Genomic DNA, 10,957 nt, shown 5'->3' on the forward strand with positions numbered 1-10,957 from the left:
ATACAATTTTTATTATAATTATTACTAATTTAATTATTATTTTATTATTTAATATAATTATTTAATTATTTCAGATTTTATATTATTATTTTTTAAAATAATTTGTCAAATAGTAAGTTATTATTGGTTAACTTGAGTCCCTGTTTAGAAGGACTCCCTCGTCTTAAGATCCGTGCGGAACTCATTCATTTACTCCTCAAATGATTAGAGTTCTTATATGTCACAAAAAAGTGAAAGATGAACTCACTATTGTAGGTGCTCTAAGAAATTGGACCATAATATATTCCCAAAACCACGAAATTCTTCTTCGGAAAACTCAATCCCCAGTTTGGCTAACAAACAAAAACAGATTCCCTAGCGACCGTAAATTGTAATAATCCATCATCGTCCGATGGCGGCGTCACGGATCATATCGCATCCTCACCGTCCATTCTCTCCTCCGCCATCTCAACCCCATGCGCACTCCTCCATCACCCTCAACTTCACACTCCACCCACCAAAACGGTGTCGTTTCGCCTGCGTTCTTCGCGCCTCGCTTAAGGAGAACGATCTCAACGATAAAGCTGACCTATTTGCGCTTCCCCGTAATTCACTCACTTCATTCATTCGTTAATTCATTTTTTCTTTTTTTCATTTAATTTAATTTGGTGTATTAGGGCCTTTAACTTCCACTCAGCTCTCCGATTCAGTTTCCGATGGTCCACGTCTTCAAGTTGCATATCAGGTAGTATTACTTCCATGTCTCATATTCAATTCAATATTTTTTCAATTGAATTGTTGAGTATTGGATTTAGCATTTGCATTTTTATTTTATTTTGGTGGAGCTGGTTTAATTGGGGGAATAAATTATTTTATTTTATTTTATTTTTCAGGGGGTTCCTGGTGCTTATAGTGAATCAGCAGCACAGAAGGCCTACCCAAATTGTGAAGCTGTTCCATGTCCACAATTTGAGAATGCATTTCAAGTATGATGTTGTTTTCATTTTTGCTCTTTTTTCCAAGTTTCCTCATTTGTTGCATTGGTAGGAATATGATAACATTAGAAATTGAAAGATATTCCAAATTGATTGTCATTGTAGAACTTAGTTACATAAAGAGTAGTTTAATGTGTAGATTTTTTTGACAAATTTAAGCGCAAGTTCTTGAACCACTTATTTATGTTACACTAGAAAGTTGAGAGGTGGCTTGTGGATAGAGCAGTTTTGCCAATTGAGAATTCTTTAGGAGGGAGCATCCACAGAAATTATGACCTTCTACTCAGGCACAGGTTGCATATAGTGGGAGAAGTGAAATATGCAGTTCACCATTGTCTGATGGCCAATCATGGTGTTAAACTCGAGGATCTGAAGCGTGTTCTTAGTCATCCACAGGTTTGTTTCTAAGTTTATAACTTATTATCTCCTACCTTTGTTTGGACAGTCACAAACTCATCTAAGATTGGTTGTGTTTTAGGCTCTTTCACAATGTGAGCACACACTGACGAAGTGGGGATTGGTTAGAGAAGCAGTCGATGATACAGCTGGTGCTGCACAGGTATGCATAGAATGATGGGAGCTGGTTTCTGGTATCATTCCTTGTTTTTCAGTTAAGCAACAATTGCACTTAATTTACTGAGTTTCAATTATCAAGACATTTTAGACATTCCCACTTTTTTTTGTGTAGGAAATATACTACTTTCCCTTTAGGCATCAGAGTATTTTATGCTTTTCATGGTTCTAGGTGTACCTTTAGTCATATAAGTTGGTCTTGATCAACTCCATGATCTATTTTTAAAATTAACCAACTTTTATCAACTTATGAAGAGTAACAACTTGAATTGATATTGAACCTTGGGTTTTAGGATGGAAAATTCGATTAAGCTGCTATTGTTGACTTTGTTATCATTGTGACTTACCCTAAGATTGTTACAAATTATAGTATATTGCCATGCATGGAGTAAAAGATGCAGGAGCGGTTGCTAGTTCTGCTGCTGCAAAGATTTATGGCTTGAATATACTTGCCCAAGACATTCAGGTCAGAACCCATGGCTGCATTGTTCTATCAAACATGATAATCATTCATGTTAATGTACATTACTAGATTTCATCTCTCACAGTTTTGTATTTTCAGGATGATTGCGATAATGTCACCCGATTTCTAATGTTAGCACGAGAACCTATAATTCCCGGTACAGATAGGCCATTTAAGGTACAGACGAATAGAATAAATAGCTGAAACTATTGCATTGAATGCACCATACTTCTCCTCACAACTAATTGATTTGTTATACGTCTGCCTACTTATCAAATATTGTGTATAGTTGTTGATTGTGGTGTTGAATTCTCAGACAAGCATAGTTTTTTCGTTGGAAGAAGGTCCGGGAATACTTTTCAAGGCTCTTGCGGTGTTCGCTCTGCGTCAAATCAACCTTTCAAAGGTTTGTTTTTCTTATTGGCATCAGATGCTTGTTATGGAAGTTGCAAGTTTACTTCTAAAACAATTCTGATCACGAGATTTGTTTGTTTTTCTATCAGATTGAAAGCCGTCCTTTGCGGAACATGCCGCTGCGAATGGCTGATGATAATAGCAATGGGTCACCCAAGTATGAATGCCATAACTACAGCTCCTTCTTTAATTTAAATATTTTCTTTCTTCAAATTGATTATTCCAATTCATAACTAGTACTGTATCAGTGAAAAAGGTTTTATGATGATCTTTGTGATGATCCTAAGTTATATTTTTTGTACAGGTATTTTGATTATCTTTTTTATGTTGATTTTGAAGCGTCAATGGCTGATCCAAGGGCACAAAATGCTCTGAGGCATCTGAATGTACACTTTAATTTTTATGAATCATATCCACAGGATTATCTATGAGCGGATGCTCTAAAAAACTCTATATTTTTACAGGAGTTCGCTACATTCTTGCGAGTTCTAGGGAGTTATCCGATGGATACTGGCACGGTGTAAATAATATCCTGAAAGGGTGAGCACCATCTATCTGAACAGTTTTCCTGGATGTTATTTTGTCGTTTGCTTTATTGGATGAATTAGGATACTTTTAATGTTATGTTTCTTGCTCTATTCTGAATTTCTGATGTTGATGTAGGGTTCTTCAAATTGTTTAATCATGTTCATGAATATGCACCAAGTCTGCATTTCTTCAAACGCAGACATACACAGAAGCATTGGATGCACAAGCTCCTAACAGTTTTGGCGTGCCTTCCCTGGCTTTAGCATCTCTGTTCTTAGAGATATAGTGTTAGTTTAAAGCATACCTACATGTTGGCTCAAATGCAAATATAGCTTATACTCTTTTGAACCCAATTAGTTCCTCTCAGATGTTTCAAAATGACCATGCTTGTCCTTTGAAGTTACGTTAAGTATTCAGATTATCTCTAAAATGAAATGATGAAACACTAATTTGACTAGAGAAAACCTGGCTTATACATTTTTGCTGGCGAGGTTATCAAGAGGTTTCAATAGATTAAGTGCTTGTTTGGATATTTATTTGCAATTTGCTAGCTTACTTATTAAGTAATCAACGTTTGGAGTTTTGAAAAATCAACTGTGTGCTAATAAACGTCGTTTACTCTCTGAAAGTTACACTTGGTGTTTCTATGGCGACTTTTTGTAAAGAATTTTTGCATCAGCGAAGTTCGGGCTAAAACAACAAATCGTAGCATTTTATCATTCATATATTAGCTTGGAAAATAAAAGTTAACAGCATAATGTTCTTCATTATCCAAACCTTCAGCTAAGTACACCAATTAAAAATATAATTTATTATCTTATCTTGCCCAAATGAGGGGACTCGTTAGCTTTCTGGGTAACGCATGAATGTTGGATTTTTCATTTTCATCCCAATAGGTTGCAATAGATCTAAAGAAGCTAAAATATGACAAAAGAATTAGAGAAAGAAATAAACAATTATGGGACTGCGATAATTCAAAGTGGGATAGTGTTGTCTTTCTGTTACTATACTTTCTTTTTATGGCAATAAATATGACATCTAATGTTGCATATCTATAGACCATTTGTTTTGCTTGGACAGTAACATTAATGTATGAGTTGATGAGTAAAAAGGTAAAAATGTGTTTGAACTTTGAATAGTTCTAAAACTTTAGATGTTATATTAACAACATCGATAAGCTGTTTGGAATCTTTACAGGCTATGCCAACTTACACGTTGCTTCAGACATGAAACTCATCAAAATGTGTTCTACATTATTAGTATTTACTGCTATCTCAACTCCCATTAATATGATCAAATCAAACAATTATGCAGATGTCTTCTAAATCTCGAGTTAGAGGATGCTCCACTTAGATTCAAGAGTTTTGATTTGCTGCCATTAGCTTTTTAACCAAGGTCAAGATCTCACCCCGCATCTCGGCAACCGCAATTGGAGTAACCTGTTCCTTCACATCAGGGAACCACAGCTCCGTTAAATCAATATTTTTGCAGTTTACATGCCAGTTGCATATCACTCTTGCTATGGCCATGACATACAAACCACAATCATAACCATTCTCTTGTTGGGGTGAATCAGCCCATTCCAAAAAGCTAGGTTCAGATGCCGATCCGCATTGCCCCATGTATCCACCAACAGCTCTATAGAGTTGCTTAGCAGGTGCTGAGTTCATGCCTCTGCAACTATCATGGTGAACAAACTTGTTAGCGCGCCTGTAATAAGCAAGTAGGCTCCAGTGAGACCCACCTTCAGCTTTACCAACATCTTCGTTATCGTTGACGGGGAATATAACCAGTTCCTTATCAGACAAATGAAGGGGCTCTATGAAATCTTTGAGAGCCTCAGCAACAGGACATTTCATGATCCAAAATGCTATGGAGGGTGGAACCAGCAGGGTATCCTGAGAGGGATAACAAGATGGAAGATAGCTGAAATACAACTCGATAACTCGATCATTAAGATAAAACGGACCGTTGAGGATGGTTAGATCATAACGCCGAAGCACAACATCGTTGTAGCTCAGAATCATCTCATCTGATGGTGATCCCTTCATCTGATGAAAATGAAAGTTCAATGTCTTAGTTAGATGAACAATCACCTACTTTGCTATTTTAAATTTTCTTGCTCTAGTTTGTGATAAAACATGCAAAACATCTTCAAACCAGTTCCCCTTCCCTCAACTTTCTTTTGCCCCCTCCAAAATCAAAACTCAAAAATGGCCCCCAAAGGTTTTCATTTTTCACGGATAAATGCAACAAAAGGAAATGCACAAATATCAGTTTTTCAGCTGGGCATTTTCACATACATCTGGATCTGGTGAATATTTTCTTTAACACAATAACCTAGGCATCAAGTTCTTCAGATCAAAGTTGGGCACACGCTACATATTCAAGCAATCTAATTATCTAATGGAATTAGCGATTGCATAATAATAAATTAAAAAGAAAAGATCCATTTCTAAATTATCAACGATAACATAAGAAAACTCGTTTCCCAATTATTGAAAAATGAGCAAGGATTAATAACCCTAAACCTAGAAAGGACTTACAGTCAAATTGAAGAAAAGGACTGGTTGGTTGGTTGGTTGGTTATTGATTCAGGAAAAGTTGGAGTTTGATATGTAAGAACCCTCAGGAAAGCATCGATGTCAAATACTCGCACGAGTGATACTCAGAAGTAATTTGTTGTTCGACTTTTGCACACAATGGAATGCAAATTCTCTTGGGCTCAAGCCTGGTTAGTGGTTACTGTAGAAGTGTTCTATATACCATTTGATTATTTTTCGTGAACATAATTTTTCAAAGGTGAATATTTTTCATGAGAGGTTTGAAACCAAGATAATAGTCAAATTCGGCGAAAGCTAGTGCACTCTGGGCAAAGTAGGGAGTGCAGCACTCTTTAAAAGTTAACCTGTTATCAAAAGTAATTAGGTAAATTAAATTTATTTATTATTATTTTTTTTGTCATGGACTGAACAAACAAATCGGCACTAACAAAAAAAACTAATTCGCTCGTTTAACACAGGACTATCTTTACACCAGAAGAGTACTCAGAAAAATTTGATCGATTTCCTCTGTTATTCTGTTATTGTTGATGTGATGTCTTCAAGCATTTTCACGGTTTTGTTTGCTAGCAGGTGCTTCCACTATTGTTCTGTCTAGCCACATATTTTGACGCTCTTGAATCCACCCCATTCCACATCTACCATAAATGGACCTTCAAAACCTGAAAAATTGCTACCATAGAAAAGGAAGGCACCATAATTCTCAGATGACAACGCAATCAAAGCACAAAATACATGACAGTTACAACAAGTCCATTATCTTTTATTTCAAATTATCCTCAACGTGTACGTAATAGAAAACTTCAACCCAATACTTGAGACTTACAAAAAAAATCTAAAACTTATCAAAAATGATTAACCTGATTAACAGGTTACCTTTTTAAATCCAGACCATTCAAATAAAATATAATAAATGAAGAGTTCAGATTTACGAATTCACAAGGTGTGCAGCACTCCATAGTTAGCAAGGAGCGTTTAAGGATGAGCCGTCAAATTCGTTTACGAAAGATCACATATTTTTTATTTTATTTTTGGATGATTTTTTTAATTAAATTAATTCCTAAATAATTTTATTTAAATTATATTAGTTCTTCTGTTTAGTTTTTTTACATTGTCGTTACCACTTTTGTTCAGAGTCTGTTTTTATCCTCGACCAGGTCTCATCCAATCTTCACCGTATATGCGCGGTTCAGATCCCTCACATGGCGAATTTCTAACCTTCCGGAGTCCTTTGGGTTCTTGATTTTTCTCCAAATGAGTTTTTTTTTTTTTTTATTCTGTCTCATCCCAAAAAAAATTTCTATAATTAAGATCAATCATATTACATGTAGACATTGGTAATAAAGCAGTTTGTATTCAGTAAGTAGAAATAGAGGTAAGGACATATTTTATCATAATAAACATCTTATCCTAAAAGTTTAAGTTAATTTTGGAGTTTACTAAGGATTAAACTCTTAATCTTTTGGATTTAGAGCTCTAACACCATGTTATAATACCACTCATTCTAAAAGTTTCAGCTGATGAGAAAAGATAACACTAATAATTATATCTCTAATACTAAATCGGACATCTCTAAATCTCCATTGTACACATTGTATAAATATTCCATTGGCTCCTTATACTTTCTCATGTCTTTATAAGTATTATATCTTCGAGTGTAGAAGAGGCACTCTAAAATACTTTTCGAAATCATTTATTCTTGTAAACCACAACATTTCACTAATCTCTTCCTTAACTCTGAGACCCATAGCGGAGGAAAAGAAGATGCGAATTTTATCATTATTCATTTTCTGGTCCAAGCTGTTGCAAAAGCTTCGAGAACTTTTTTAATAACCTCTTCAAGCAAATTGGCTTCCACTAGTTGTACTCCACTATGACACTAATAAGCTGGAAGAGGCGTTCTATATACAAGACAAAAAGATACAGCGATAAAGGGTCACTCTAACGAATGCCTCGAATAGGGAAGACATCCAAGACTTTCCCGTTTTAGAGAACCCTCATCCTCGTAGAGATGCATTAGAAATAAGATTAATGAAAGGTTGGGACAAACTAATATTCTTCGGAGTATCTTCAATAAAGCTCCATTTCAGTCTATCATATGTTTTTTTCAAGTCGATCTTGATCGCCATCCACCCTTTCACTCCTTTCTTCAATCTCATAGAGTGAATCACTTCCTGAGTAATTATAATATTATCTGAATTCTGTTTTCCAAAAACAAAACTGCATTGGGTGAGTTAAGTTAACTCAGTTAACTAATTTATCTATCCTAGCCAACACTTTAGTAATGATTTTATAAAACACATTACATAGGCTAATAAGGCGCATTTGTTTCAGACTATAGATTGGTTTCACTTTAGGAATAAGGGTAATGAGTGTATCATTTATCTCACCAATAGTCCCAGAATTCGCAAGAATTTTTTCCACCAGTTTCTACATGTCATTTTCCACAATATTCATTGCTCTTGATAGAAAATCACTTGTAGACCGTTTTTTTCTGGTACTTTCAAACTTCCAATACTAAGCAGGTATTTTTTTATCTCCATAATAGTAAAATTGCTTCCAATCTGATTCAACTTATCATTATAAAGAGTGGAAAGAGCTTTGTTTAAGATAAAAGGGATATCAGGGAGGTCATCAGAGTACAAATTAGTATAAAAAGAAGTAACCATGTGCTCGAGATCAATGTTGTTTAAAACCCAGTTACCTTCATCATCTTAAAAGGAAATAATCTTGTTTCTTCTTCTTGTAGCTATAGTAGTGCCATAAAAAAGTTTAGTGTTTCGATCCCCGAATTCAATCCATTTGCATCGTGATTTCTGAAATCAAAAGAGCTCCTCTTGAACTAAAATATTTTCGTATTCGATCCAGAATTTCCCTTGCATTTTCTCAAGAAACCTATTACTTCCCGTATTCAAACGGTTACTTATCCCTTGAAGTCTTCTCAGGATCTTGGATTTCTTTTGATGAATATTCCCAAAAACTGTCGAGTTCCAATCTTTAACCGAATTCTGAAACTCCTCAATGCACATATTCCACGAGTTCTGATGGTTCCATGCATTATATATATGCCTTGTTGATAGCTATTACATCGCATTTGCAATTATATTATTAAGAGTTAATTTTGTTATTTTTTAATGGTTCAAGGCCAATGAGTAATAACTCAAATGGCATAGACTCCTCATATTCAATTAAGAGGTTGCGAGTTCGAGTCTCTTACCTTTAAGAGGTTGCGGGTTCGAGTCTCATATCTTTGGTAATAAAAAAAAAGGTCAAAGTGTAAAGAGGTTGCGGGTTCGAGTCTCATATCTTTGGTAATAAAAAAAAAATGGTCAAAGTGTAAAACTTTTTAGGATAAAATCAGTCCCATAAAAGGAAAAGTTTATCGGGGGCTATTTTAGGTTTTTCTCTAATTATCTTTGTTTATAGTGTAAAATAATTATGTAAAAGGAAAAGTTTTATACCAACTTTTAGGAGGTTGTCCAAAATAAATAATTTCATTGAAATAGTATATTATAGTATTGGATATTTGTATAAAATTATAACTTTTTTCTAACATGAGAATGTTTTTTAGACCGTAGACATTTCAGCATGTTTTTCGAAACCTGAGAAAGATGCAAAGACCATCTCTCTTAGACGTAGTTACGTACTTACTTTGTTGAACTTGAAATTAGTGTTTGTTGAAAAGTTTATAGGACTTCTTGAACATTTTTCAAATATATAATTAAAATATGGTTTAAGACTATTATTTGCCACTTAAAATAAAACACGATTAATTAGTCACTACACAACTCAATTAGAGGAATAAGTCCTGGATTGAATCAACGTTGACATAAAAATTTCATTCATGATTTATATCATCCTTTTGGTGAAGTTAGGCTGAGAGCAAGACCACTTGGTGGTGTTTTGTTGACTGAGCCTTTCCAATTTTAACTGCCTGACTTTGCTTTACACGTGTTTCTCACGTGCCTTTTTTTTTTAATCTTGTTTTTCACTTTCAAAATTTCCTGCTTTAGTAAGAATGGGGATTGACACAAATTTTGTAACTTTAGGCTACTTTTGGTTAGTGTCTTTGACACATACAAATACACAAAAATTCATAAATATAAAGATACATAAATTTTATAATGTGTTGGTAATAATATATAAAATACATATGTATAAATTAAATGTCAATTTTACTTTTTGCGTTTTATGCATTGATAATTTTAAAAATAACTAAGGATAAAAAGGTTAAATTTTGTGTTTTATGCATTGTGTCTCCGTGACTTAATTTTAAAAAAAAAAAACGTTAAATACATGTATTTTATATGTATCTATATACTATTGTATTTATTTAAATTCGTGTCTCGCCAAATAAACAGTGGACATATACTACTGTATTTAACAATTAGTATTCATATCTCAACAAACAAATACAATTTTATTGACTTTTTAAATATTAGAATGACTCGAATAGTGATACGAAATCTTATAATCCTTAATTGAATAATGATAACATAATAAAATTTTACTAAATCTTAATTTAAATTATGCATGAGTTTTAATTTTTAAAGTATTGAGAAGATGTTAGAACAAATCATAGCATAATTAAATTATTGGTTGTTCGTACCCTACTCAACACTATGGTCCAGGCCCAAGTAAGCTAAAAAGTCTAATTTAGAGGTTGGCCTTTACTATCTACCCGACTTCTTCGAAGAGGTCGGGTACGACATAAGCCCCCTCCAAAGAGGTCGGGTTCAGTATGAGCCGACAGATAACACTTATTCAAATAAGTAACTGCCCCCTAAAATCTCTCATCCACTTCTAGAAGAGATATCTCAACAACCCTAAGATAAAGGGACGGTTATCCACCTTCAAGAGTGGAACTACTCCAACGGTGGTTATTGGATCATCATCTATAAATACACTGATACACTCAGGTAAAACTAAGTCCAATACTCTAAACCTGCTTAACCCCTTGCTAACTTAGGCATCGGAGTGTGTTTTTGCAGGTACCACCCCCATTCCTTCAAACATACAACTCGGACGGCGGGCGGCTCCCGAATGAAAACAAGTCAGAGACCACTTTCTACTGACGTTTGAGCCAATTCTTCAAACTCAATCTATCTATCTTAGATTACCTACGTAACATTAATCATTAATAATTGTAATAAAATAGAATTTGAATTTTGGATATTTTTTAAATGAATAATTGAGTTGACCACTCGGTTAATTTAATTTAATTGTTTGCAACAAGTATATTATCTTTATTATAAATTATTGCTTAATCTAAAATTATAACTCAATTAAATGACTTCGATGTTAAAAATGTCCGATGTTAATATGGCATTAAAGTTAAATAATCATATTAGAGATATACAAATAAATTAGCCACTAAATCTATAAAACATATACTAAAATATAAAATATAAAATATATATTAAAAAAATTTAACAACACATATA

The 10,957-nt window shown here is 33.9% G+C and overlaps 2 protein-coding genes across 4 annotated transcripts; one reads left to right on the forward strand and one right to left on the reverse strand.

The window, feature by feature from the left end:
* On the forward strand, nt 260–3,484 carry LOC107629172 (arogenate dehydratase/prephenate dehydratase 2, chloroplastic). Of its 3 annotated transcripts, none has more exons than XM_021117809.1 (12): nt 260–584; nt 657–724; nt 873–965; nt 1,170–1,370; nt 1,453–1,533; nt 1,918–2,013; nt 2,110–2,187; nt 2,300–2,416; nt 2,514–2,581; nt 2,729–2,810; nt 2,889–2,964; nt 3,088–3,484. In XM_021117809.1, the coding sequence occupies exons 1-11, from the start codon at nt 392–394 to the stop codon at nt 2,946–2,948; spliced, it is 1,137 nt and encodes a 378-aa protein (XP_020973468.1). In that variant the 5' UTR covers nt 260–391; the 3' UTR covers nt 2,949–2,964; nt 3,088–3,484. The 3 variants fall into 3 exon arrangements, with proteins under 3 accessions (XP_020973468.1, XP_016187373.1, XP_020973469.1); XM_016331887.2 differs by having other exon boundaries at nt 261–584; nt 2,327–2,416; XM_021117810.1 differs by having other exon boundaries at nt 265–584; nt 677–724.
* On the reverse strand, nt 4,058–5,757 carry LOC107629171 (NEDD8-specific protease 1). The gene is made up of 2 exons (XM_016331886.2): nt 5,499–5,757; nt 4,058–5,003 (listed from the first exon to the last, which is right to left on the reverse strand). Exon 2 carries the CDS (start codon nt 5,001–5,003, stop codon nt 4,308–4,310), a length of 696 nt encoding a protein of 231 aa, XP_016187372.1. The 5' UTR covers nt 5,499–5,757; the 3' UTR covers nt 4,058–4,307.

This window comes from Arachis ipaensis, chromosome B03 (assembly GCF_000816755.2).
Source record: "Arachis ipaensis cultivar K30076 chromosome B03, Araip1.1, whole genome shotgun sequence".
Taxonomy (NCBI): Eukaryota; Viridiplantae; Streptophyta; class Magnoliopsida; order Fabales; family Fabaceae; genus Arachis; species Arachis ipaensis.